The sequence below is a fragment of the Calypte anna genome, chromosome 11 (assembly GCF_003957555.1).
Source record: "Calypte anna isolate BGI_N300 chromosome 11, bCalAnn1_v1.p, whole genome shotgun sequence".
Classification (NCBI taxonomy): Eukaryota; Metazoa; Chordata; class Aves; order Apodiformes; family Trochilidae; genus Calypte; species Calypte anna.
In genome coordinates, this window is record NC_044257.1 from 19104012 (window position 1) to 19129470 (window position 25459).

Sequence of the window (25459 nt, forward strand, 5' to 3'; positions counted from 1 at the left end):
GGCTTTTGGAATAAGAGTGTGTGCTGTTTTTTTAGGGCAGAGCCACAGGACCACGGTGCATGGAGGGACACGGTTCAGATGTGAGCAGCAACGTTCTTGTGGTTAGAAGCTCCAAAGCCTCTGCGAGGGAGTGGAACAAACCCCTCTGCCTTGTGCAGGTCCCCTCAGGGAGGGCTCTGCTCTTAGGCTGCCAGCTGAGGGGTTTGTTTGGTGTTTTTTTTTTTTTTCTGGGAACCCCTTTGCCTGCCAGGCTTTGTCTGCTTCCCACCCAGCTCTTTTCTGTGCCGTTATTCCAGATTTAGTGATTCCCACACCTCTGCGGTGAGGCGGAACACTGGCTCTGCTGTCAAAGCTGGGGTGTTGTGGTGGGTGTCACCCGTGGGTGTTTGGCCCTCACCCAGAGTCACACACACACACACGGTTGGTGGGGCAGAGCCCCCCCTCCATGGTGGCCCCTTGCTTTGGGGTCCTGGTTTGAGGGGTGCAAGGGGGAGCAAGGTGTGTCCCCACGACCTGCTGGAGCTGAGTCCTGCTGCTGTCCCTGTGACCCTGCCCTCAGCTTCTGGTGCTGTTCATTGGCTCAGTTTGGTTGGAAGAGACCTGTAAGACCATCCAGGTGGACCTTTAAACCATTTCCTCAGAGAAATCCCTTAAAGGCTTCCAGGAGGAACGAAGCCCAGCCCTGGCAAAGGGTCTGGGGGGCTGTGGCCCTCCCTGGTGTTTTTTGGGTGGTCTCCTGGCTGTGGTGGGGGTCCCGGGGCAGTGCTGGTGGCTCCGTCCCGCTCCAGGGAGCATTTCCTCAGCCCCTTTGCTGGTTCATCACTTCTGGGCCGGTTCTGCAGCCCCGGCTGTGCCGCAGATCACCCGAGCGTGCCGGGATGATGGAGTCGTTTGTCTGCATCAGCAGGTGGGTGATGGCAGGGTGGGGAGGGGGCTGCACTGACACGCTCTGGTGAAGGGGCAGGTGCCCGGTTGTGGCCCTGGCACAGCCGGATGGGCCCAAATTTGCTCGAACAAGAGGTGCAGGCACCAGGGCAGGCTGACAACTCACCCACCCCAACCCCACGGGGTGCTGCCTGGGCTGGAGCCTGTCCTATTTCTGCCAGGCAGGCAGGGGATTAGTTCCCAAAGCCCGGGCCCTGCGCGCTGCCCTCCCGCTCATTAGCCCTATCTGCATTTTAATCCCTCCAAATATGGGCTAATTACATCATCTTCCATCGAGCCCAGCTGACAGCACCCGCAGTGCTGGGGTGATGCTGGGGTGGGGGGTGCCAGGACAGCCCTGGGTGCCAGAGGCTCCACCAGAGCAGGGTGCAGGTCAGGGTGGTCCAGCATGCGGGGAGGACACCGGTGGTTTTGGGGTGCCCCATACCGGTGCTGGGGGTTGGCTGGGACCAGGGTGGGCCATGGGCACCCCACAGGGAGCATCTGGGGAGGGCAAGGGGCTGTGGGGTGCAGGGAGCTGGGGCTGTGGCACAGGGGGAGCTGGCGTGGAGCGGGATCACCCAGCCTGGCACAACCAATAGTGCTGGGGGCCCCGGGGGACCCCCACTCAGCCCCGGTGCCCCCCAGCGGGCTCTGCTCCGTGCCGGCAGCGAGGCAGTTAACTGAGCTTCTCATCTCCCTCTTAGGGCTCCGCTCCCGAATTGCAGCTTGAGTCAGTTGTGTGGAGGTGGCAGCGGCGGCAGCTCGGGCTGGCACACCGGCTCCGGTTGGCACACGGACCCCACACCTCAGCCCTGCCGAGCCCCGGCCACCGGCACCCAGGTGAGGAGGGGGGACGGGCAGGGTGGGACGCGGTGACCCCTCCACCAGGGTTGCCAAGGGGATGCCCACCATCCCGGGGAGGGGGACGGTGCCCACCTGAGCTGGGGCACCAGGACCATGTGCCGGGGCGGGCCCGCGCCGTGTGTGGTTTCACCGGGAAACTTTGGCGGTGTGGTGATGGCAGCTCCTGGCCGGGCTGGGCACACCGGGGTGGGTTGGCAGGGGGATGCTCAGGTGCTCTGCCCTGAGCCCAAACCCTGTAGCCCTCAGGGGCTGCAGCAGGGGGGTCGAGCCCCAGGCTGGGTGGACAAGCCCTGGGCTGGTGCTGGCACTGGCAGAGCCCCTCGGTGTCCCGGCACTGCAGCATCACCCAGCTGAGTCTCACGGGCATCCAGAGGGAGGGTGGCTCCTGTCCTCAGCATGGGGCAATTCACCCCTGTCCCCCTGGGGTGCCACCTGGGGCATGGCTGGCACTGCCAGCATCACTCAGGAGCACAGATAAGGACCTGGCATCCCTGCTGTCCCTGGTGGTGAGCCGTGCCTGGGCAGGGGGTTCCTGCTCCCCAGCCCCAGGAGGTGAACACTGGGCTGGGGACCCAGGGCTGCTGGTGCTGCCCCTGCTCAATCTCAGCCTCACCCAAGTGCCCCTTCCCCACAAGCCTCATCCTGCCACACAATGGAACTGGAATTAAGCTGGGCACAGCCCCGTGGGACCCCTGGCTGCCTGTGGGGGTGGCTGGCACTTGGGGACACACAGTGTCAGGAGGGGTCACCTGGCTCTGGCTTACCCCCCCTTGTGCTTCACCACCTTACAGGACACTACGGAGCCACCAGGACCAGAACCAGCCACCCCACCTCGGAGCAGAGTCCCAGGGGTCTCCTGCACCCGCTGGAGCATTATCCCACCACAGCAGCCCATCATCCCCTGCTGCCACCCCGTCCCTACCCTGGCACTGTGGGGTGACATGCCCCGGGCATGAGTGGTGCCTGCCCAGCTCCCTGACAGCACTCAAGGCAGCATCACCCCCGTGCCACCCCACTCCCCCCTATGCCCTTCACCCACGGGGCTGCCTGCCCCCCCATCCCCCCAGCTGCACACCGTGCCAGGGCCACCATGGGCGAGCCCGAGCCCTGTGCCCAGGCCCCTCTGGCTGTGCTGGCCAAGGTGGAGCTGCGGGTGAGCTGCAAACACCTCCTGGATCGTGACACTCTCAACAAGTCGGACCCCTGCGTCCTGCTGCTGATGCAGACCCAGGGCCAGTGGACAGAGGTAGGAGGGTGGGGGGCAACCCCGTTACCCACCGCGGCTGGGCTGTCACCAGAGAGGTGACAGGGCTGGGTGTGAGGTGCTGGGTGTGGGGTTTGTGTCTCTGGTATGGGAGTGGAGACAGCCCCAGGGTGGGGGCTGGAATCCCTGTGGCAGGAGCCACTGTGCAGGGTGTAGTGTGGAGAGCAGGGTGCCAGATGGAGAAGAGGATGGGAAACAGGGCTGCAGGGGATGATGCAGAGCAGGGTGCAAGGTGAAGGGCAGGGTGGAGAACAGGGCTGCAGGGTGCAAGGTGCAGGAGAGGGTGGAAAATGGGGCTGTAAGGTGAGAACAGGGTGTAGGGTGCAGAAGGTGGTAGAGTGGGGTGCAAGGTGCAGAAAGTAGTGCAGAATGGAGGGTAGGGTGCCAGGGGCACACAGAGGAGGGTGCTTGCAAGGTGCAGGGTACAGGGCTGGCAGGGCACTGTGGGACACCCAGCAGCATGTGGGGAGAGTGGAGACCCCCGGGTTCCCCGTGGCTCTGGCAGGGACGGGGATTGGGATGCCCACGCTGCCAGGCTCCAGTGTGGGTCCACGGGGACAAGGGACACTTCATCCACCCCCGGGTCTTATCCTGCTCAGGGCAACACCCGGAGCCTGGGCAGCTCCTGGTGTCACAACTGAGGGGCCCTGGTGTTGGCAGGGTTCCGGCCCGGCTCAGCTCCGGGCTGGCTCTGGCGCTCGCTGCTCCCCGCGGCTCAGCCGGCAGCTCCCGCACTAAATCCCCCTGCGGGTCAGCGGCTCCGTCAGAGCCCGACCCAGGGTGGGCAGCGAGGGGCCCTGGGCCAGCGGTACCGTGCCAAGACACAGGTACCCTCCTGTGCCACCGTCTGCAGACACAAGAGCCAAGCGGGCTCCCCCGGGGCCACCCTTCGGAGGGGCTCTGTGAGCTGTCCCCTCCCTGTCCCTGCCACCGCGTGTCCCCCAGCCCTGTGCAGCCGCTGCCCCCTGGCTCCAAGAGCTGACAGCCCCGGACCCCCGGGTTGTCACTGGAGGTGCTGGGGTGTCCGGGTCCCCTGTCCCTGCAGAGCTGCGGGGGGTGGCCCGGGAGCAGCGCTGGGTGCGGGCTGGGCAGTCGGTGGGCGGGCAGGGGCTGGGGGGCTGGCAGGGTGCCCTGGCCAGGATGTGTCCTGTTGAGTCAACGCTGGCAGGGATGGGCTGTGGGGGAGGCTCCTGGGAGCTGCTGTCGGCTGCCAGCACGGCTGGGGGGACACTGAGCACCTGCCAGGGCCATGGTGGCCATGGTGGCCAGTGGCCCCCAGCCCTGGGTTGGGAGCTCAGGGTCTCATCCTGGTCACTGTCCTGTTGCCGTGAGCAGAGCTGGGGCAAAGAGGGGGACAGAGGCAGTGTCCCCTTGGTCTGACCATGAGGCTCATTCTGAGCTCTGGAGGGGGCATCTCTCATCTCTGCATTCTTTGTGCCTGTGTCCCCATGTCCCCGTGCCCAGCTCCCAGTGAGCTTTGGCATCCCGTGGTCCTGGGCAGCTCCGCTGACCCTGACTCTGCCCCAGAGCTGGGCTCCATCCCCACACCCCCAGCTGAGCTCCTGCTGTGCAGGTGGACCGCAGCGAGGTCATCAAGAGCAACCTCAACCCCGTCTTCGCCAAGATCTTCACGGTTGATTACTACTTCGAGGAGGTGCAGAAGCTGCGGTTCGAGGTGTACGACAGCCATGGCCACGACCTGGGCACACACGACGATGACTTCCTGGGGGGCATGGAGTGCACCGTGGGGCAGGTGAGGCTGGGGGACACTGTGCCCCCACCCTGGGGACACCCGCCAGTGCCCTGAGCCCCGGCTCTTGCAGATCGTGGCACAGAAGCGGGTGACGAAGCCGCTGTTCCTCAAGTACGGGAAGTTCGCGGGCAAGTCCACCATCACGGTGAGTGGCCAAGCCTGGGATGGGCCACGGGGGTGCCACTAAGCAGGGACACTGTGGTGGCACCAAGCTGTGGCACAAAGGTGTCTGCAGATAGGGAAGGAAGGGGGACAAAGCCATACTGGGTGCTGAACCCCCTCTCCCATGGCCACCTCTCCTGGCAGGTCATCTCAGAGGAGATCTCGGGCAACAATGGCTACGTGGAGCTCGCCTTCCGGGCCAAGAAGCTGGATGACAAGGTGACATGGGTGTCAAGGGCAGGGAGGGCAGGGCAGGTGATGCCCTGAGGTTGTTCAGCCTTGGGGAGAAAAGGCTTCAAGGAGAATGTGGAGCACCAGCCAGTGCCTGAAGGGGCTCCAGGAAAGCTGGGGAAGGACTTTGGACAAGGGCCTGGGATGAGGGGGAAGGGTTTCCAGCTTCATAAGAGGAGATGGAGAGGAGATCTTGGGGAGAAATTCTTCCCTGTGAGGGCACTGAGCCCCTGTCCCAGGTTTCCCAGAGAAGCTGTGGCTGCCCCATCCCTGGCAGTGTCTCAGCCCAGGCTGGATGGGGCTTGGAGCACCCTGGGCTGTGGGAGGTGTCCCTGGGCATGGCAGGGGGGGCACTGGGTGATTTTAAGGTCCCTTTCCACCCAAACCACTCTGGGATTCCGTGATTTCATGCTCTGCCCCGTCCTCCCTCCTCCAGGACCTCTTCAGCAAGTCAGATCCCTTCCTGGAGATCTACCGCCTGGATGCTGATGGTGGGGAGCAGCTGGTGTACCGCACCGAGGTGAGCCCTGGTGGGGCCCGGCCGCGGACACCCCGGCGCCGCTCGGCCCTGCTCAGGCCCTTGCCCCCCAGGTGGTGAAGAACAACCTCAGCCCCATCTGGGAGCCCTTCAAGGTCTCCCTCAACTCACTCTGCAGCTGCGATGAGAAGAGGAAGCTGAGGGTGAGGAAGGACACTGGGAACCCCCATCCCTGCCCCACGGTCACCTGGCCCCTGGCTCCCCCATGGCCTTGATGGGGACCCCAACCCACCAGAGATTCCAAACCCCTGGAGACCTCAACCCATCAGGGACCCAACCACCTGGGAACCCCAACCCACCAGAAACCCCAACCCACCAGGGACCCAACACCCTGGAGACCCCAACTTACCAAGGACACAACCACCTGGGGACCCCAACCCACCAGAAACCCCCCAGCCCACTGGAGACCCCAACCCACTGAGGACAATGGCAAGGGGTGGTGGTGGGGCTGTGGGCCCCTGTCTGGGTGCTGCCCGTGGGGTCTGAGCTGTGCCCCATGGCAGTGCGTGGTGTGGGACTACGACTCGCGGGGCAAACACGACTTCATCGGGGAGTTCTTCACCACCTTTGAGGAGATGCAGAAGGCCATGGGAGAGAACAAGGTGGGTGTGGGGACACGGGGATGGGCTGTGGGGTCATCAGATCCTATTCCAGGAGGCTCCTTCTCTGAGTTTGGGAGTGTTCTCTCCTGTTTGAGGAGGAGTTGGTGGCTCTGGACAGGGGAGGTTTGGGGTCCCATATGGGTCTGGGGTGGGGGGTGCCAGCGTGGGTGGTTGGTGCCACAGGTGCAGTGGGACTGTGTGAACCCCAAGTACAAGATCAAGAAGCGGAACTACAAGAACTCGGGGGTGGTGGTGCTGCTGGACCTGAAGGTGAGTTCTGCCTGCCTGGAGCTGCCCTGCCGTGGGTGGCTGTGGGGCAGGACCTGCTGACACAGCTCCCTCTGGCAGATCCACAGAGTTTACTCCTTCCTGGACTACATCATGGGCGGCTGCCAGATCCACTTCACGGTCAGCCATGTCCCCCCTCCCCAGAATAAGCACCGGGCAGGAGCTCTGGCTCTTGGCTATGCACCATCCCTGGTCCCATGGGGCCAGCAATTGGGGCTGGCAAAGGTCCAGAGGACCCTCACCACCACCACCACCCCTGTCCCAGGTGGCCATCGACTTCACAGCCTCCAACGGGGACCCCCGGAACAGCTGCTCCCTGCACTACATCAACCCCTACCAGCCCAACGAGTACCTCAAGGCACTGGTGGCTGTGGGGGAGATCTGTCAGGATTACGACAGGTTGGTGGCTCCAGCCAGTCCCACAGGGCTAGGACACCCCTGTGGTTGTCACCCTAGGGCCATGACACCCTGGTGATGGCCACCCTAGTGCCAGGACACCCAGGGGGTGCTGGCCACCTCACACCTCTTCCCTCACAGTGATAAGAAGTTCTCAGCTCTGGGCTTTGGTGCAAGGATCCCCCCCAAGTATGAGGTGAGGGGGTGGCTGTGGTGCTGGGGACTCGTGGGACCCCAGAGATGCACCCATCCCTCCAGACACCCTTAGTGGTTGCTCCCAGGGCACCGGGGGCAATGGTGGGTGGGTGGGTATCGGTGGCCCCCTCCCCTCTCACCCTCCAGGTCTCCCATGATTTTGCCATCAACTTCAACCCTGACAACGATGAGTGTGAAGGTGAGTCCAGCACCACCCCCACCCTGTGCCAGGGCCCAATGCTGCCCCTTCTCACCTCTGCTGTCCCCCCTCCAGGAATCCAGGGCGTTGTGGAGTCCTACCAGAGCTGCCTGCCCAAAATCCAGCTCTATGGCCCCACCAACGTGGCCCCCATCATCTCCAAGGTAGCTCGTGTGGCAGCCGACGAGGAGAGGACCAAGGAGGCTTCGGTACAGACCCAGCGGGTGGGCTCTGGGCTGAGACCAGGCACCCTTGTGCCACTTGTGGATGCTCCCAGGTGGGAGCAGAGCCCCCCCCGAGCATCTTCTCAATCCCCCTTCAGCAATACTTCATCCTGCTGATCCTGACGGACGGGGTGGTGACAGACATGGCAGACACGCGGGAGGCCATCGTCCGTGCCTCCTACCTGCCCATGTCCATCATCATCGTGGGGGTGGGCAACGCCGACTTCACCGACATGCAGATCCTGGATGGAGATGATGGTGTCCTGCGTTCCCCCAAGGGAGAGCCCGTCCTGAGGGACATCGTCCAGTTCGTCCCTTTCCGAGACTTCAAAAACGTAAGTAGGACACTGGGGGGTCCTCCCGTCCCCTCTCAGGAGTTTCAGAACATGAGTGGGCACTGAGAGTCCTTCTCTCCTCTCCTGTCCTCTCCCATCCCTTCCCTCCTGTCCCCTCCTGGGAGTCCAGGAACAGAAACAGGACACTGGGGGTCCCTCTGTCCCCTCCTCTCCCCACGGCAGTACACAGGTGCTCTGCAGGTGACACTGTGTCCTGCCTCACCTGGTGTCCCCCACACTGTCCCCCCTCTGTCCCCTGTCCTGCAGGCATCCCCGACAGCGCTGGCCAAGTGTGTTCTGGCAGAGGTGCCCAAGCAGGTGGTGGAGTACTACAGCTACAAAGCCTTCCCCCCCCGCTGCCCCCCACCCCGCACCCCCGACACCGACCTGGCCTCACCCCAATGAAACCCCCTATGGGACCCCCAAAATCCCCCCCTGGGGCCCTGCCCCACCGTGCCCCCCACCCCCTGCACTGTGGAGGGGGACACCAGGAGCTGTCACCTGGCCAGGGACACAGGGACAGTCCCGGTGCCCCCATCCACCCCCTCTGCCTCACCGGGGCACTGCCCAGTCCCAGGGGTCCGTGTCCTGTCACCCACACCCCCTGTCCCTGCTGTCCCCTCGGTCCCTGCTTCTCTGTTGCTGTGATGTCATTTGGCAGCTGCATGATGAACCCCACCCCCCCAAAAACATGGGGGGGACCCCCAATAAAGCAACCGACCCCCATGCCCACTCTGACTGGTCTGTGGGCGCCAACGCCCCCGTGGGCAGGGGACAGGCAGAGTGTCACTGTGCCACCACCATGCCACACACCTTCCTCCTGCCCTGCCTGGCACATGCCTCTGGGACACTGTGCCCCTCACCATGTCCCCTGAGCAGTGTGACACTGTGCCCTGTGCCACCCATCCCATCTCGTGTGACACTGTGCCCTGTGCCACCCACCCCGTCCCATCCCGTGTGGCACTGTGCCCTGTGTCGTTCACCCCATGTCACACGCTGTGTCACCATCCCGGTGCTGGCAGATGCTCCTGGGGAGGTGACATCCACCCAAGGCCACCACGGGACCTAAGACTTGGGACCGGGGGCTGCCACAGGTCAGGGGCCACGTTGGGTGTCACCGAGCCCGGTTCTGGGGACACTGCTGACACCCTGGGTGCCAGCACTGCCCGCCCCGCCCAGCTCCGTATTTATAGTTCTCGATTCAGCTCCCAAAAAGCGGAGAGCAGCGGTTGCCATGGAAACCCGATGGGCATGCGGCTGGGCACGGGCAGGGGGCTGCCACCCCCCCGGGACCCCATGGGCGGGGTGGTGGTGGTGGTGCCGGTGTCCCCAGGGACACCCAAACCCTGGCAAAGGTCCCACTCTACCCTACCCCCCTGCTAGGGCTGGTTAATTAACACCGGGGTTAATTATTGACGCTGCAAGCAGCCTGGGGGGGTGGGAGGGGGTGGAAGAGGGGCGGCATCCAGCTGGGCTGGGCAGGGGGCTGCGGACCCCCCCAGGCAGTGTGAGGGGGCAGAGGAGGGGACGAATAGGGGACAGGGGAATGGGGGAGGATTGGGGTGCAGGGAACACTGGTAAGGGGGAGCAGAGGTGCCTGGGGGGGTTGCAGAATCTGGGCAGGGGTCACCAGGTCTGGGGGGATCTCGGGGGCTGCACGTAGGGTCTGGCAGCCCCGGTGCTGCCACAGGAGACAGCTCCATGCCCCGGGCTCTGCCGGCAACCCCGGCACGGTGTGGGGTGCTGTGACCCCACAGCAGAGCCCGACTGCCCTCCTGGCCATTGCCCCCCCAGGCAGAGACGGTCCCTGGGGAGGGGTCCCCACCCCGATTGCAGCTCCTGATAACACCGAGCACTTCCCGGCTCCGCTTCTCACCCCCACCCTGGGAACGCGCGGCCGGGATGGGAACTGCAATAAATATTTATTTCCGTGAGGAGGAAAAGGGGTCATGGCCACACACCCCAGCCCCAGAGGGGAGGAGGGCTGTGGGGGGAGCTGCCGTGCCTGGCTGCAACAGTCCCCGTGGGAGGTGTCGTGGTGACAGTGGTGGCAGCCAACGTGTCCCCCTGGGGTGATGTGTGAGGGGTTTATAAGTTATGGAGGGTGCTGAGGGGGTGTCCCTGCAGTGACCCCCCCCCACGGTGGGGCTCAGTGGCCGTGGGGGGGTCCACTCCTCTTGTGGCGTGGCTCATGCCATGGGCCAGCGGGCGGGCAGCTCCAGCTCCCCCATCTCCTCCTGGTAGCGGCGGTTGAAGAGGGCGTTTTGCTGGGGGGTGAAGTGGTCCCGCCAATCCCCCACCACGCCTGTGGGACAGAGGGGACAGGGAGGCTGCAGCCAGGGCTGCCATGTCCCCACTGTGTCCCCTCCCCAGCCCATCCCCAGCCCTCACCTTTCCTCATGAAGCGGCCCTGGCTGTGGTCCATGATTTCGGGGGGGATGAGGGTGTAGTTGGTCATGGAGTTGTCCCTCATGGAGGCGAAGCTGCAGTGCTCCCCCAGGGCTCTCAGTGTCTCCGGACCCAGCGGGCAGCCCAGGAAGGTTCCGATCCGCTGCGCTGTGCCACACAGGTCCTGCAGCAGAGAGGGCTGTCACCTCGACAGCGTTAGGGATGGGGACAAGGATGGGGGTCACACAGGGGGGATCACCTGGTGCAGCTCCTCGTAGGTGACATAGAAGATGTCCAGGAGCTGCCGCTGGCCCAGCCAGCCCTTGACGTGGTCAAACCAGGAGCCATACTGCACTGGAGGGAGGTGAGGAGTGAGGGGGGGGCCCTAGCCAAGCCCCAGCACCCCGGGAGGGACCCCCAGCCTTACCAGTGCCCTCAAGAAACTGCGTCAGGAAGGAGTCAAAGGAACTGGGGTCAGGCAGGAACTTGGCCAAGCGGTGGAAGTGGTAGAAGGAGACGGCGACGTCCTTGGGGTTCCTGGCCACGTAGATCACCTGGGGGGACATGGTCAGCCCCCAGCAATCCCCTGGCTGTGGGGAGTCCCGGGGGGACCCCAATGCCCCCTACCCCTCACCTTGGCCTTGGCCCGGCGCAGGGCGGGGGCCAGGACGTGGGCAGGCAGATGGGTGGTGATGAGGCGGTGGGCAGCGGGCTCAGGCAGGGCGTCCCGGCTGTAGATCTGCTCCAGCCAGGGGGCCCGCTCCCAGTTGGGGATGGTCTTGGCCGGAAGGATGTCCCCACGGCTGAACATCAGCGTCAGGATCTCCTGCATCCAGGTGGTGCCTGGGGACAGGTGTCAAGGCACGAGATGGCAGCACACAGCACGACACAGACTGACACAAGATGGCATGGCATGGCATGGCATGGCACGGCATGGCATGGTACCCATGGCTGTGCCGTGTGGGACCCCAGTCACCCCAGTCTAGGGCTGGGGACAGCAGAGGGCAGAGGAAGGTGTCAGGGTGCCCTCTCCCCCACCCAGAGCAGGAGTTTTGGTGGAGTGGGAGCTGTGGGCCAGGGTTGGGTGGGGCAAGGAGCCGGTTCCCCCCAGCTATGCCAGCAGTGCTGGATCATGCCTCCAGAGCCTGCCCGTGCCCCCTGCCTCCAGCTTGAGGGTCCCGACCCCTGCTGCCCCTACCCCCCGTACCCCCTCCTTACCCCCCTGACCCAGTGTCCCCCCCCCGTCCCTCACCCGATTTGGGGTAGGTGGCGATGAGCACGTCGGTGGGGCTGAAGTGGAAGGTGGCAGCGAAGGCGAGGGACTCCTGGGTGTGGAGGTGCCCGGGCAGGGACACCCCCGCGAAGGTCTCTGTCACCCCCAGGCGCTCCATGGGCCCGGCCGCTCCCGGGTCCCGCCGCCTCCGCCTTTAAATAAGCTGCGAAAGAGGAAGGAGAGCCCCGGCGGGAGGGGGGACGGCCCCCCCGGCACATTCCTGCCGAGGGGCCAAGGATCCGGCACCGCGGGGGCCAGCGCCGGGAGAGCGCGGGCTGCGGGACAGCCCCGCGTGGGGACAGCCCACGGCAGGGACCACCCGGGGGTCCCATGCGGCCAGACACCCCCCCTCCAAGAGATCCAGGGGATGTGGGGGTTTGGTGATGCTAGCCCCACGGAAGGGGTACCCACCCTGGGGATGAGGAGCAGAGCCTCCCCCGTGGCTCTGTGCTGTTACCTGGTGTCCCACGCGTGACATCGCCACCAGCCAGGGTTGTTCCCAGGGTGAGCTCCGAGCCAATGCGTGCCTCAGTTTCCCCGCACGCCACACTGTGGCAGGAGCGTGGGGCTCCTGGCAGACATCAGCAGCCCCATGGCATGTCTGTGCCAACCCCTTTCCATGCCGGGGGGTGGCTCTGGGGTGGCCGGAGACGTCCCAGCCCCTCCGCCAGCACGCAAGCCGGAAAACATCTTCCAGAGCCGTCCCAGGCAGCAGCTGCCCCAGAGCTTCGGGGACAGGGTGAGTGGGGGACAGGGGTGCCAGGTCCCACCACTGGGCATGGGGGTCCTGGTGGGGGACCAGAGGGGGTGCTGGTGGTGGGCTGGGGGTGCCGGTGTCGGGGAGGCCAAGGCGGCGATGGGACTGGCACACTCCCAACCAAAAGAAGAAATCTGGGCTGTGTTAGTGGGACGGGGAGCGTCACCACAGCCATGCCGGGAGGCCCCAGCACAGCCCCACCGCCGGGGCCGGGATGGGGGAGCCCGGCAGTGCCAGAGCTGGGGTGTTGGGCTCCAGGGTGGGGTGATGGCCGCGGGTCCTGGTTATTTATTTACAGCAGGAGGGAGCGGAGGTTGAGCTGAGGCTGCCGACCCGGAGCTTGGGGGCACTTGGCAGGCTCCTGGTAGTGACAACAGGTCGTCCCAGCACTGAGTGGGTGAAGATGCCAGCTGGCAGGGTGTTGGTGCTGGTGTTGGCAGCGGTGCTTTGCTGCGCCGGGCAGAATCACCGGGAGGAGGCCGAGCGCATCATGGCCACCACGCCGGTCATCGATGGGTGAGCAAAGGTTGCCTGGACCCACCTTGCATCTGGTTGCTCCAGCAGTCAGAGAAAAACCCTGCCAGAAACCCCCAGCCTGGTGGCTCTGCTGGGAGATCCCCGTGCTGGGCACCCAAGGGTTGTGGGGGGACAGATCTCCTGGGGGATCCCCGGGACAGGGAAGGGTGATGGGAAGCCAAAGGCCAGGTTGTACCAGGGGAAGTCTCCACTTGGGGACAACTGGTGGTGACACCCCTGTGGTGGCAACATCGCCATGGTGATGGCGTATCTGTGGTGTTAACATCCTCATGGTGGTGATGTCCCCAGAGCAGTGACAGTGATGTTCCTGTTTCAGGGCTGAGTGGGGATGGTGGTGGAGGGGTGCACGCAACCTCCTCCCAGCTCCCTGCCAGCTGGCAAAGGGGGTCCCACATGGGGCTGTCACCTGGGGGGGGGACTTGTCTGTGGCTCCTGGCTGGAGGAGCCACTTGGGTGGCTTTTCACAGGTGGGTGGACGCACAGACCAGAGGGTGAGTGATGGATGGATGGATGAATGGAGGGATGATGGATACAGAGAGGGTGATCAGGCATTGGAATGGGCTGCCCAGGGGCTGGTGAATTCTCCATCCCTGGAGGTTTTTAAGAAGAGCCTGGATGTGGCACTGAGTGCCATGGGCTGGGAATCACAGCAGTAGTGGATCAAGGGCTGGACTTGAGGATCTCAAAGGTCCTTTCCAACCTGGCTGATGGTAATTCTATGATAAGTGGTGATGGGTGGGCAGTCAGACAGGGAGATGGACAGCCAGACGGACAGCCAGACAGACAAACTCCTGACTCCCCCCTCTCCCCTGCCCAGGCACAATGACCTGCCCTGGCAGCTCCTCTCGAGGTTCAACAATCAGCTGAGGCTGCCAGAAGCCAACCTCACCCTGCTGAATGGCACCCACACCAACATCCCCAAACTGCGCCGCGGGCACGTGGGGGGGCAGGTGAGGCAGCTGGGCTGGCAGGGACACCAGGGTGGGCACCAGGGTGGGCACCAGGGTGGGCACCAGGGTGGACAGGGGGCACTGGGGGGGACACGGGGGTGGGCACCGGGATGGGGAGGGGACACTAGGGTAGGCACTGAGAGGGGAAGAGGCTGTGGGATGGTGGCAGTGGGTTGGGGTCCGTGTCCCCCGTGGTCACCCAGTGCCACCCCGGGCAGTTCTGGTCGGTGTACGTGCCCTGCAAGACGCAGGACAAGGACGCGGTGAGGCGCACGCTGGAGCAGATCGATGTCGTGCACCGCATCTGCCAGCTCTACCCCGACACCTTCACCTGTGTCACCGACAGCACCGGTGAGCAGCACCCCAGGGGACCGGGGGGTGCCAGGAGATGGGGGGGTGCCCATCTTCACTGATGCCCCCCCCAGGCATCCGTCGGGCTTTCCAGAGCCAGAAGGTCGCCAGCCTCATGGGGGTGGAGGGCGGGCACTCCATCGACAGCAGCCTGGGTGTCCTGAGAACCTTCTACCACCTGGGAGTGCGCTACATGACCCTCACCCACAGCTGCAACACCCCCTGGTAGCACCCCCGCTGGGGGATGGGGTGACGGGGACAGCGGGGGGGCTGGGGCGAGTGGCCGGGGGCCATCCTGATGCTGTCCCTGCTCTGCAGGGCTGACAACTGGCTGGTGGACACTGGGGATGAGCCAGCCCAGCACCACGGGCTCTCATCATTTGGGAAGGTGAGGAGGGACAGGGGGTGATGGTGGCACCTGGGAGCAGTGGCTGGGGTGGGAGGACATGGTACCAGCACCCACCAGCACAGTGCTGAGGTGTTAAGCCCAGCAGTGGGTGCCCTGGGTGCAGTGTCCCCCCATGTGGGGCTGTCACAGTGCCTGCATACCCCTCACCCACCCTGTCCCTGTCCCCATCCCCATCCCTGCAGCTGGTGCTGGAGGAGATGAACCGCCTGGGCATGATCGTGGACCTGGCTCATGTCTCAGTGGAGACCATGAAGATGGTGCTGAACCTCTCCAAAGCCCCCGTCATCTTCAGCCACTCCTCTGCCTACAGCCTCTGCCCGCACCGCCGCAACGTGCCAGATGATGTGCTGGGGATGGTGGTGAGCACCAGGGCATGGCAGGGGCAGGGAGGGGACTGGGGGGGCCACTAGGCTCAGTGCCACCAAGGGGCTCAGGGCCACCTCGCCCCCAGGCCTCCACGGGCAGCCTGGTGATGGTCAACTTCTACAATGGCTACGTGACATGCAGGGACACGGCCACACTGGCAGACGTGGCAGGTGAGATGGGGATGGTGTCTGGCAGTCTCTGGAGATGGGGGGGGGGCTGTCAGTGCCCCCACTGTTCCCTCACCCTGTCACCTCCCCAGACCACATGGACCATGTGAAGAAGGTGGCTGGTGCCCAGTGCGTTGGCTTTGGCGGGGACTACGATGGGGTCTCAGGGTAAAGCAGGGGATGGGACACAGCAGAGTGTCCCCGGGCAGAGGGGGGGCGACCCCCTCGTGGGTGGGTGGAGGTGTGGGAGTGGGGAGGGTCTGGGCTGTCCCCAGCACGGCTGCGGGTGGCACAGGCTCCCCACTGGCCTGGAGGACGTCTCCACATACCCTGCACTGGTGGCTGAGCTGCTGGCCAGGAACTGGACGGAGGCAGAGGTGAGGATGGCCCTGGCTGAAAACCTGCTCCGTGTTTTTGAGAAGGTGGAGGAGGTGAGTGGGGCACGGGGAGCACCAGTGGGGGTGTGGGGACACAGGGACAGGAGGGACATCCAGCAGACCCTGGCCTAGGTTGCCCCATCCCTGGCAGTGTCTCAGCTGGTGGGAGGTGTCCCTGCCCATGCAGGGGGTGGCACTGGATGGGCTTTAAGGTCCCTTCCAACCCAAACCGCTCTGGGATGCCGGGATGCTGCATCATCACGCCACGGGGGTGCCTGGGGACACGGGTGGCACAGGGACACTGGGACAGGGATCTTTCCCTCAACCCCCCGGTGCAGGTGAAGATGTCCCTGCGAGACACAGCTGCCCAGGACTCCCCCATCCCCTTCGAGCAGCTGGACGGGACCTGCAGGACCCGCTATGGCTACGCCAGCGGTGCCGGCACAGCCCGGATCCCACTGCTGGTGCTGGTGCTGGTGCCCACCCTGCTCTCCTAGCACCCACCTCAGCCCCGCACCAGCCCGGTGGGATGTCCCCTCCAGCCAAATAAAACCGAGCTTCCAGCACCACTGGCCGCTGTGTCCCCCTGGGACCCCTTGGGGACACCCAGCAGGTTGTCACCGGGCACGGCCCCGCCACCACCCAGCCCGGCAGTGCCTGGGGAGAGCTGTCACCCCGCCGGCAGTGACACATCCCGGGGACAGGCGGGCAGGGTGGCTGCGGGGCCGCCTCCGCAGGATGCCGACATTAATCATTCCCAGTTAATTAATCGGCTACTCAATTAGCTGCTCGGCGGCTTCCGCTGGCAGCTGGGAACGGGGGCGGCTTTGGGCAGCGGGAACAGAGGCAGGAGAGGGACGGCAACCTTCCCGTGGCGTTCCCGAACTGTCTGAGACACCCGGAGCTGTGCTGGCACCGGGAGGGGACAGGGACAGGGACAGGACGGGGAGAGGGACAGGAGGGGCAGGGCCAGGGGATGGGTGCAGGGAGGTGGCTGCAAGATGGACACAGGGAGAAGATGGATGTGGGGATGGGACAGACATGGGAAGATGGACCTGGGGAAAAGGTGGGGAATCTCCCCTTGGGAAAGGGTGGAGAGAGGAGCTGGGCACCCCAAAATCCTGCTGGGGAAAGGTCGCCCCCCGGCCACCCCTATTCCCCCTGGCCTCATCACAGCCCAGACCCCCCCAGCCACCACGGGGGGAGGTTCAGGTTGTTTATTTCAAGGTGATGAACAGGGCTGGGAGAAGGAAAAAGGCAAACAAGACAAACTTTAAAAACCCACAGAGACCACAGGACCCTCAGACAGCAGGAGCAGCTCGGGGGTCCCGGCCCCCACCCCACGGGGACACCCAGGCAGCAGGACCTGGTAGCCCTGGGAAGGGACGCAAAACACGAAGCTCCCACCTCACACCAGGAACTCAGTGGCCCAAAGCCACCTCCTGGCCCAGGGTCACCACCCCAGGGCCCCTCCCCAGCTGGGGGCAGGCGGCTCCACCGCTCCCTGCCACGCTCTGCCAACGCCACCAAACTCAGGAGAACTGATAAAAACGGTGAAAACTGGTTGTGTGGGGGGAGCTGGGCCCCACGGCTGCTCTGGTGGCCCTGCTGCGGGCCAGAGCTGCCACCCCCCCTGGCACAGCCTTCAAGTTCCCTCTGGAAGTGAGGGATGGGAGCTGCCAGGCTGCAGGGGGGCTCCGGAACCGGCCCGCGGGTGAAGAGCCAAAGGAAACGGTGCTTCCTTCCCCAGGAGCTTCCCCTCGCCCCCCAGCACGGGCAGGGCCTGGGAAGGGGGGAGGAGAAGGGGCCCAGAGAGCTCCATCCCCAGGGGAAAGCTCTGAGGGATGAGCAGCCACGTTCCCTGCAGCCCCTGGGAGCAGCCCCTGCTCTGAGCACGGAGCAGGAGGGGATGGGGGGGACACACAAACACCCCCCCCCAGGCAGAGCTGCTCCTCACTGTCACACACACCTGGCTGGGGGACATCTGGGGACACAGCTGAGGCCATCGCTGCCACCAGGCTGGAGGTGGGGGCCCAGAGGTGGGAAGGGGCTGGATTTCCAGGCACGGGGTGGGCAGGGGGGGTTGCACGGGGCAGGAGGAGCCATTCCAAGGTCACTTTGTGGCAGGGAGCTGGGGGGACACTGGGCCCGGCAGGACAAGGGGCTGGGGAGGGGGAAGGTGGGGGTGGCAAACAGCTCCTGCCCGGGGGGTGGTGGCCACCGTGTCACCTCCCCCTTCCTGCAAGGCACTGACCTTCCCAGAACCCCCCCGGGGGGTCACAGCCCTTCCCAAAGTGCTGCAGGAGGGAGGGGACATCCCCAAGGGGATCCCCCTGCTCCAGCTCCCCGGGAAAACCCCTCCCACTGCCGGGAGAGGAGGGAGAAGGGGGAGGCACCCCCGGAAACCCCCCCGGAGGGATTCCCAGTGTTCAAACCAGGAGCTGGGACTTTGCTGGGAACCAGCAGCAGCAACCCTCAAAAAAAAGGAAAACCACACCAAAACCAGAACCTGCAAAGTGTCCCTGCAGCCCGGAGAGGGAACGTCCCTGCTCAGAGGGAACACCCCTGCTCCGAGCCCCCCACCAGCATGGCTGCACCCCAAAAGCAGAGGCTGAAGGTGGGGACGTGCTGCTGGAGGAGGGAGCAGCCAACTGGTTGGAGCCAGGACGTGGTGGAGGTGAGGAAGTCCCAGCAGCAGTCCACAGGGGTGACTGGAGACCTTAATTCCGCAGGGCAGCCAACCTGGGAGGGAGAGCAGGAGAGGGGAGAGAGGTGAGAGGAGCAGGGAAAGGCCGGGATTCCAGAGGAGCCTTCAGCAGGAAAGCTGCTGCCCCAACCCCTCCCTCCTGCGGGAAGGAACCCGGCCCTGCACCCACAGCCCTGGGGGCTGCTCCCTCCCCAGATGGTCCTGGTGGGGGAGCTCACGGGCTCCTTCTCCTGGGGCAGTTCCAGGGAGACAGGAGGTTCCCAGAGCTGTTTGAAGGTCAGTGCTGAGCGTTCCCGGAGCAGCAGGAGCTGTGTGAGTTGCAGGGAGAGGCTGTTCCACCCCCCACCACTGAGCTGGCTGCCGAGTGCCAAACCCACCCCCATCCGCGGGCCCCAGGTGGCCCCACAGCCCCCAGCAGCCTCCTCCCTGCCTGCAGAGGGGCCCGGGGGGGTCTCTGGGCTCTGTGCTTGAGAGAGAGGGCTCAGCACCTGCCCTAGGGGGCTGAGGCATCTCCTGGGGGGAATTCATCCCCTTCCTCTCAGTGTGGGATCCCCAGGGAGGGTGTGAGGGGGGTGTGAGGGAACTGACCTCCGGGAGAGCTGGTCCTCCTGGGACCGCACCGAGCTCTCCCCCACGGCTGCAGCCCCCTCGGGGAGCTGGCTCAGCTGGTCCATGATCTCCAGGCCGTTCTCCTCAGCAATCTGGACGATCAGACTGTCCACCTGCTCCTGGGGGGTGGTCAGGGTGGTGGCCGAGCTCATGGAGTCCTCCATCACCTGTGACAAACGTGGCTGTCACCACGCTGCCCCCAAAGCCACTCACAGCCCAACCCGGCTCCTCCTGACACAGAAGGGGCTGCACAACCCCCCGGGGCCACACCAAGAACAGCTCAAGGGGTCCCAGCAGCAGAGGCCATGGCAGCAGGGACCCAGCAGGAACCCAGCAGGTCCCAGGAGGTCCTAGGAGGTCCCAGGAGGTCCCAGGAGGTCCCTGGAGGCACAGAGCCCCCAGCAGCACTCACCGACGTGTGAACATCCAAGTTCTGAACCTGCTGCTCGAATTTATCCATCACTGCTGACACCTTCTGCAGGTCCATGGCGTTCAGGGCCTTGTCCAAGGCCTTGGTCACCTGGGCCATGTTTTTAGTCACCTGCAAGAGCAGATTGTGTCACAGCTGCTCCCTAAGAGGCAGGAACATCCCTGCTGGGGTGAGGAGGGGACGGAGGGGCTGGGCAGGACCCCTGATGGGGAGGGTGTTGGTAGGGAAGGAGAAGGCCTCTCACCCCCTTCATGGTCACTGCTGTCTGGACCTTGGAGGCCACGGCGTCCACGCGGGAGGCCATGCGCAGCCAGCTGAGCCCCTCGTTCTTCTTGCGGATGGCATTCTCTGCATAGACACGGGCACACTCCACGTTCTTCTGCTGCAGGGCCTGGGAGGGGAACAGGGGTGGCAGAGATCCCCCCGTGACAGTGACAGCTGTCCCTGCTGCCCTGTCACCTCCCTGCCCCTGGCACAGGGATGCCAAGGGGGGGCTCAGCACTGGGAGGCTGAGCTGGCAGAGGCAGTGAGGGGTGGGGGAGCAGCCCCCAGAGGACCCACACACCCACTCACCCACCCACACACCCACCCACTCACACACCCACTCACTCACCCACACACCCACTCACTCACCCACTCACACACCCACTCACTTACCCACACACCCACTCACTCACCCACTCACACACCCACTCACCCACCCACACACCCACCCACTCACACACCCACTCACTCACCCACTCACCCACACACCCACTCACACACTCACTCACCCACTCACACACCCACTCACCCACCCACTCACCCACTCACCCACACACCCACTCACACACTCACACACCCACTCACCCACGCACCTTTTTGACCTTGGCTTGCTCGGCCTTGGAGTCTTTCTCAGCTTTTTTGGAGAGTTTCTCCAGCTGCTTCGCTGTGAACTGGGGAGAAAGCAAAGGGGTCAGTGCTGGGATCCAGGGGGGCAGAGCCCCAGCTGCCTCCCGTGCCCAGCGATACCGGCTGCGGCTGCCCCGGCCCTCTGCCCCTCCCCGCCCGGGCCCGGAGGCTCCCGGTGAACCGGGCAGTCCGTTTATCCCCCTCCTGGAACGGAGCGGGTGGGAACAGCAGCCCCGCAGGACAAACCCGGCTAAAGAGCTCCCTCTTCCCGCAGCTACCGGCATCGGCGGGGCTCCCACCGCCCCGAGTGAGTCAGCGGGAGGAAGGGTCCCCGGTCCCCAGACCCCTCCCGGAGAGGCGGACGGCAGCACCGTCCCTGCGGCACCGGCGATCGGTGAGAAGAGGCGGCGGAAGGCCCCGCCGCTGCCCTCACCTTCAGCTGGAAGAGCGTGTCTGCAAGAGAGGGAGAGCGCAGCGTCAGGGGCGGGACCGGGACCGGGATCCGGGCCCTAACACCGGTACCGGTCCCCGGCCTCCGGTTCCATCTCCCCGCCCCCGCCCCAGCCCCGCCCATCAGGCCGAGCTGCAGACCCCCGCCCCCCCCACACCCCCGGCACACCCCGGAGCAGCTCAGTCCCCTGTCCCCGGTCCCCGGTCCTCACCGTCCATCCTGTCCCGCCGCCGCCGCCGCTTCCGGGTCCCCCAGCCGCTTCCGGGGTGCGCGCGGCGCGTCTCGCGAGAGTGCGGGGCAGGGCGGGGTCACAAAGAGGGGCGTGGTCACGCGTGGGCGCGGTCGGTTCGGCGCGTGGGCGGGGAGGGGCGTGGCCAAACGGAGCCAATGGGAACCGAGCCGCGCGTAGCAACCGTTGCCCGGGGCGCGGCCCGGTGGGCGGGGCTAAGGGTCAGTGGGCGGGGCTAAGGCGGCGGCGCGCGCGGTACCGGCATGGCGGAGGCGGCGGGCGGGGAGGGCGGCGGCACCGGGGATGCGGAGCTGGAGCCCCTGCGGCTGCGGCGGCTGCGGGGAGAGGGCTTCTTCGAGGTGCCGGCGGCCGACCGGGTGAGGGGACGGGACGGGCGAGCGGAGCGGGGTCCCGGGTGTCCGGGGGAGGGCAGGACTTGCTGAGGTGGCCACGGTGGCTCCTTCGTTACCGGGAGTAGGGGTGGAGCTGGGCGGCCCGTGGAGCCCCGACCCACCGGCTGTGGGACGCGGGGAGCTCCGCAGGGGAGGGCCGGCGCGGGGCTGGGGCCGAAGGGGCCACGGGAGGCTCCTGACCCATCCCGAGTGGTTCTGGAAGGGTTCGCCCGGTGAGCAGCCCCGGGGATGGGGAGTGCGTAGCTGGGGGGCGTGAGAGGGACCCCCGGGCACAGCGCTCCCCTCTCACCCCTGAGCTTCGGTTCCAGCTGGGGAGATGTCGGAGCGTGAAGGAGTTCGAGAAGCTGAATCGGATCGGAGAGGGCACCTACGGCATCGTGTGTGAGTGGGGGGGCTGCTGCGGGACGGGGAAACTGAGGCACGGGGTTGACCAAACCGACCTGTGCTGCTCCTCCAGACCGTGCCCGGGACACCCTGACGGACGAGACGGTGGCACTGAAGAAGGTGCGGATGGACAACGAGAAGGATGGTAACAGGGGAGCAGGGGGGACTCCTGGGGGGGCTGGAGTGCCCCCAGCCCCTGCTGCAGCAGCCGGGTGGGTCTGCCCACAGGAATGCCCATCAGCAGCCTGCGGGAGATCACCCTGCTCCTGGAACTCCAGCACCCCAACATCGTGGAGCTGAAGGAGGTGGTGGTGGGGAACCACCTGGAGAGGTGAGGGACCCATCTCTGCCTTCCAGACTCTTCCAGGTCCCCTCTGCCACCCCTCGTGGCCCTGGGACATCAGAGAGGTGGCCTGGGGGAGGCTCCTGACTGTTTGTCTCTGACAGTATTTTCCTGGTGATGGGTTACTGTGAGCAGGACCTGGCCAGCCTCCTGGAGAACATGCAGACACCTTTCTCTGAGGCTCAGGTAAGAGTTGGGCTGAGCTTTAGGTCTGTCACCTCTGAGATAGTCCTGCCAGAGCCCTCTGCTCGCCAGGGTGGCTTCCTGGGACGTTGTGCTGGGCACCAGCAGGGCTGGGGTGAGGTGGGAGTCCTGGGCTGTGTGGAGAGCCTGGGCTCAGGCAGCTCCCACAGAGTATTCCAGGGACTCTCCAGGCAGGGGGATAGAAGGGGGTGTCCCAGCAGCCTGCCCGGGAGGACACAGGGGCTGAGGTGTGGCAGCAGGATGTTCATCCTGGTGGTGCCCCTCCAGCTGAGCTGGGTGCTCCTGCCCTCTCTCTGCAGGTGAAGTGCATCATCCTGCAGGTCCTGAGGGGCCTGCAGTACCTTCACGAGAAGTACATCATCCACAGGTGGGAGTGGGGGGCACGGGGACACAGACACGGGGGGGGAAGGGGCTGAGGGGCCCTGCTGATGGCTGCTGTCCCTTCCCTGGCAGGGACCTGAAGGTCTCCAACCTGCTGATGACAGACAAAGGCTGTGTGAAGATCGGTGAGCTCCCAGCAGCACCAGTCTGGCTCCCCCCTGCCCTCTGGGACTCACCAGAGCTCAGAGCTCACCCTCTCTCTCCCCACCTCTCTTGCAGCTGATTTTGGGCTGGCTCGCACCTACGGGCTGCCCCCGAAGCCCATGACCCCCAAAGTTGTCACCCTCTGGTGAGTGGTGGCAGTGTGGGGGTTTCCTTTCTGCCACTTCTGCTGCCACCCCCTCGAGCCCCTGCTGTCCCCCCACCAGGTACCGAGCACCCGAGCTGCTGCTGGGGATGACAACGCAGACCACGAGCATCGATATGTGGTGAGGGGAGGGCAGGGCAGGAGGAGCCTGGCTGGGGCTGCACACCCATGGCAGGGCTGTGGAAGGGGCTTCTCCTGCCCATCCTCCATCCCACAGGGCCCTGGGCTGCATCCTGGCCGAGCTGCTGGCCCACAAGCCACTGCTGCCAGGCACCTCTGAGATCCACCAGATCGACCTCATCGTGCAGCTCCTGGGGACACCCAATGAAAACATCTGGCCAGTCAGTGGGGGGACATCTGCTGCCTGCAATCCCTCAGTCCCTGCCTGCAATCCCTCCATTCCTTCCATCCCTGCCTGCAGTCCCTCAGTCCCTGCCTGCAATCCCTCAGTCCCTGCCTGCACTCCCTCAGTCCCTTCCTGCAATCCCTCAGTCCCTGCCTGCAATCCCTCAGTCCCTTCCTGCAGTCCCTGAGGCTCTGTCCCCTGCAGGGTTTCTCCCGGCTGCCCCTGGTCACCCAGTACACCCTGCGCAAACAGCCCTACAACAACCTCAAGCACCGGTTCCCCTGGCTGACAGAGGCCGGGCTGCGGCTCCTCAACTTCCTCTTCATGTACGATCCCAAGAAGCGGTAAGAGTCAGGAGGAGGGGGGGGATGAGGAACAAACCCCTCCCCAGATGGAGCTGCCTGTGCCACCCCTCCTCCCCGCAGGGCGACGGCGAAGGACTGTCTGGAGAGCTCCTACTTCAAGGAGAAGCCCCTGCGTGAGTGACCCACTGCTGGGGCAGGGCTGGGGAGGCTCTGGGCACTGCTGACCCCCCCTCTGTGCCCCCCAGCCTGTGAGCCAGAGCTCATGCCCACCTTCCCTCACCACCGCAACAAGCGGGCAGCCCCCGGCGGGGCAGGGGCAGAGAGAGAGAGCCAGGCCAAGCGTGGCAAACCCTGAGCCAGCTGGGAGGAACACGGCACAGCCCCTGGATTCACCCTGAGCCATCAGGAACACGGCACAGCCCCTGGGTTCACCCTGAGCCATCAGGAACACGGCACAGCCCCTGGCTTCACCCTGAGCCATCAGGGAGGGGGCACAGCACAGCCCCTGGGTTCACGTCCCCTGCCCAGAATGGCTCCTGGACTCCTGTCCTCTCCCCACTGTGGCGTGGGGGGGTTGGGGGCAGCCTGGGTGTGTGTGAGGGCACAGCCACCCACATCCTCAGCCCCAGAGCTGGGTGAGGGCTGCCCCAGAGCAGGAAGGAGGGGACCAGGGACCCCTGGGATGCAGCAGGGAGAGGTTGGGGTGCTAGGGGTGCTCCTCGGCCAGCCAGGGGTCACCCCGAGTTTGCTATCAATAAAAGCAGCTGCAGCAGTGGGCAGTGACTTGCTTCATCCCTCAGCCAGGGAAGCCCCTGCCCTGCTCTGCCCCCCTCATGCCATATATTTGGGGCTGAGGACACCCCAAAACTGTCCTGAAGCCAGCCCAGCCCCCCCTCCCTCTGGGTGAAACAGTGTCTGGTGACACCAGTGCTCTGTCCCTTCCCCAGGAGTGGGCAGGGGGACACCACCACACCACGAGGCAGCCACACTTTACTGGGACACACCGAGCTGGTTACAGGGGGAACATCAGTCCCTGAGCACGGCCCCGGCCCCACCACCATGCCCAGTGTCCCCGGGGCCACGCACTGGTGGCTGTCCCCATGCTGGCACAGCAGCACTGCGGCAGGGCTAGCTCTGGGGTCCGGTGCTGTTGGCCAGCAGCATGTCCACCTCTGTCCTCTGCAGCCAGAGCCTCTGCTGCCTCTCCCCACGCAGCTCCTGCCCGCGGTGCTGGCTGCGGCACTGCTGCCCCGTGGCACAGCCGTGGGCGTGGAGCTGCTGGCAGGTGCCACAGCAGTAGGAGGGCAGAGCCCCCCCTGCCCAAGCAGGAGTGCAGCTGATAGCGGGGCAGCTCGGGGGGCAAACCCCGGGGTTCCCCCGGCACCGGGGGGCTTTGCCCTGCGCCAAGCTCCGGCTCCGGGGTGGGAAGCAGCAGCTCCTGCCCACGCTCCTGGTGGTGCCAGCCCTGGGGGCTGCCGGGGTCCCTGTGCAGTGCTGGGGGGTCTGTGTCCTCTGCCTCCATCTCCTCCTCAGGGCTGGCCGATGTCTCCCGGTAGAGATCCACGCTGTCATCACCCTCCTGGCACCGTGTCCCCGGCCTCTCCCAGCAGTGATCCCGGTGCCACCTGCCCCTCCGCAGCACCTCCACGCAGGCCTCCAGGTCCCTGCCTCCCCCCGGGCCTCCAGCAGCTCCTCGGGGTGCAGCCGGCGTGGCCACAGCCGCTCCACCACCTCTGCCAGGATCTCACACTCCAGCCTGCAGGCCAAGAACCCACAAGCAGCAGCCACCAGCACCGGCTCTGGTGGAGCCCGGGACAGCACCAGGCGGTGCCGGTCGTGCCGCTGGTAGCCCAGTTGGCCAAAGCTCCACTCCAGGTCAGCCTCGGGCAGCGCGGGGAGCAGCTGG

General features: G+C 65.4%; 5 protein-coding genes across 8 annotated transcripts; 3 read left to right on the forward strand and 2 right to left on the reverse strand.

The window, feature by feature from the left end:
• The first annotated feature begins 2616 nt into the window (after positions 1–2616).
• Positions 2617–8383, forward strand: CPNE7 (copine 7). The gene is made up of 15 exons (XM_030457557.1): positions 2617–3037; positions 4629–4808; positions 4879–4953; positions 5115–5189; positions 5638–5721; positions 5793–5882; positions 6243–6341; positions 6525–6611; positions 6690–6749; positions 6895–7028; positions 7167–7221; positions 7368–7419; positions 7495–7628; positions 7742–7978; positions 8246–8383. Exons 1-15 carry the CDS (start codon positions 2816–2818, stop codon positions 8381–8383), a joined length of 1722 nt encoding a protein of 573 aa, XP_030313417.1. The 5' UTR covers positions 2617–2815.
• Positions 8384–9887: 1504 nt separating this feature from the next.
• Positions 9888–12062, reverse strand: SULT2B1 (sulfotransferase family 2B member 1). Of its 2 annotated transcripts, none has more exons than XM_030457551.1 (6): positions 11619–12062; positions 11001–11169; positions 10794–10920; positions 10626–10720; positions 10370–10550; positions 9888–10283 (listed from the first exon to the last, which is right to left on the reverse strand). In XM_030457551.1, the coding sequence occupies exons 1-6, from the start codon at positions 11969–11971 to the stop codon at positions 10168–10170; spliced, it is 1041 nt and encodes a 346-aa protein (XP_030313411.1). In that variant the 5' UTR covers positions 11972–12062; the 3' UTR covers positions 9888–10167. The 2 variants fall into 2 exon arrangements, with proteins under 2 accessions (XP_030313411.1, XP_030313412.1); XM_030457552.1 differs by having other exon boundaries at positions 11001–11209; positions 11619–11828.
• An 89-nt stretch (positions 12063–12151) lies between these two features.
• DPEP1 (dipeptidase 1) lies at positions 12152–16250 on the forward strand. Of its 3 annotated transcripts, none has more exons than XM_030457546.1 (11): positions 12152–12378; positions 12695–12912; positions 13751–13883; positions 14102–14234; positions 14309–14459; positions 14553–14622; positions 14826–15002; positions 15095–15179; positions 15269–15344; positions 15472–15607; positions 15892–16250. In XM_030457546.1, the coding sequence occupies exons 1-11, from the start codon at positions 12232–12234 to the stop codon at positions 16048–16050; spliced, it is 1485 nt and encodes a 494-aa protein (XP_030313406.1). In that variant the 5' UTR covers positions 12152–12231; the 3' UTR covers positions 16051–16250. The 3 variants fall into 3 exon arrangements, with proteins under 3 accessions (XP_030313406.1, XP_030313407.1, XP_030313408.1); XM_030457547.1 differs by having other exon boundaries at positions 12698–12912; XM_030457548.1 differs by having other exon boundaries at positions 12303–12378; positions 12784–12912; positions 15892–16248.
• A 506-nt stretch (positions 16251–16756) lies between these two features.
• Positions 16757–20940, reverse strand: CHMP1A (charged multivesicular body protein 1A). The gene is made up of 7 exons (XM_030457553.1): positions 20853–20940; positions 20624–20643; positions 20157–20234; positions 19544–19690; positions 19282–19410; positions 18849–19036; positions 16757–18295 (listed from the first exon to the last, which is right to left on the reverse strand). The coding sequence occupies exons 1-7, from the start codon at positions 20857–20859 to the stop codon at positions 18274–18276; spliced, it is 591 nt and encodes a 196-aa protein (XP_030313413.1). The 5' UTR covers positions 20860–20940; the 3' UTR covers positions 16757–18273.
• Positions 20941–21102: 162 nt separating this feature from the next.
• CDK10 (cyclin dependent kinase 10) lies at positions 21103–24326 on the forward strand. The gene is made up of 13 exons (XM_030457549.1): positions 21103–21247; positions 21592–21664; positions 21741–21812; positions 21896–21998; positions 22115–22196; positions 22514–22581; positions 22668–22720; positions 22815–22884; positions 22964–23023; positions 23120–23243; positions 23453–23592; positions 23674–23726; positions 23799–24326. The coding sequence occupies exons 1-13, from the start codon at positions 21134–21136 to the stop codon at positions 23906–23908; spliced, it is 1122 nt and encodes a 373-aa protein (XP_030313409.1). The 5' UTR covers positions 21103–21133; the 3' UTR covers positions 23909–24326.
• Positions 24327–25459: the final 1133 nt, after the last annotated feature.

Coding starts and splice junctions, on each gene's coding strand:
- CPNE7 (XM_030457557.1), top strand. CDS start 2,816: ATGCCCTTCACCCACGGGGCTGCCTGCCCCCCCATCCCCCCAGCTGCA. Junction 6,750..6,894: donor GCTGCCAGATCCACTTCACG/GTCAGCCATGTC, acceptor CCCCTGTCCCAG/GTGGCCATCGACTTCACAGC. Junction 7,629..7,741: donor AGAGGACCAAGGAGGCTTCG/GTACAGACCCAG, acceptor ATCCCCCTTCAG/CAATACTTCATCCTGCTGAT.
- SULT2B1 (XM_030457551.1), bottom strand. CDS start 11,971: ATGGGACCCCCGGGTGGTCCCTGCCGTGGGCTGTCCCCACGCGGGGCT. Junction 10,921..11,000: donor TGCGCCGGGCCAAGGCCAAG/GTGAGGGGTAGG, acceptor ATGTCCCCCCAG/GTGATCTACGTGGCCAGGAA. Junction 10,551..10,625: donor CCTACGAGGAGCTGCACCAG/GTGATCCCCCCT, acceptor TCTCTGCTGCAG/GACCTGTGTGGCACAGCGCA.
- DPEP1 (XM_030457546.1), top strand. CDS start 12,232: ATGGCATGTCTGTGCCAACCCCTTTCCATGCCGGGGGGTGGCTCTGGG. Junction 14,235..14,308: donor CTGTGTCACCGACAGCACCG/GTGAGCAGCACC, acceptor TGCCCCCCCCAG/GCATCCGTCGGGCTTTCCAG. Junction 15,180..15,268: donor CACACTGGCAGACGTGGCAG/GTGAGATGGGGA, acceptor TCACCTCCCCAG/ACCACATGGACCATGTGAAG.
- CHMP1A (XM_030457553.1), bottom strand. Junction 20,235..20,623: donor ACACGCTCTTCCAGCTGAAG/GTGAGGGCAGCG, acceptor CTTTCTCCCCAG/TTCACAGCGAAGCAGCTGGA. Junction 18,296..18,848: donor GAGGACCAGCTCTCCCGGAG/GTCAGTTCCCTC, acceptor TCTCCCTCCCAG/GTTGGCTGCCCTGCGGAATT.
- CDK10 (XM_030457549.1), top strand. CDS start 21,134: ATGGCGGAGGCGGCGGGCGGGGAGGGCGGCGGCACCGGGGATGCGGAG. Junction 21,248..21,591: donor AGGTGCCGGCGGCCGACCGG/GTGAGGGGACGG, acceptor CTTCGGTTCCAG/CTGGGGAGATGTCGGAGCGT. Junction 21,665..21,740: donor GGGCACCTACGGCATCGTGT/GTGAGTGGGGGG, acceptor CTGCTCCTCCAG/ACCGTGCCCGGGACACCCTG.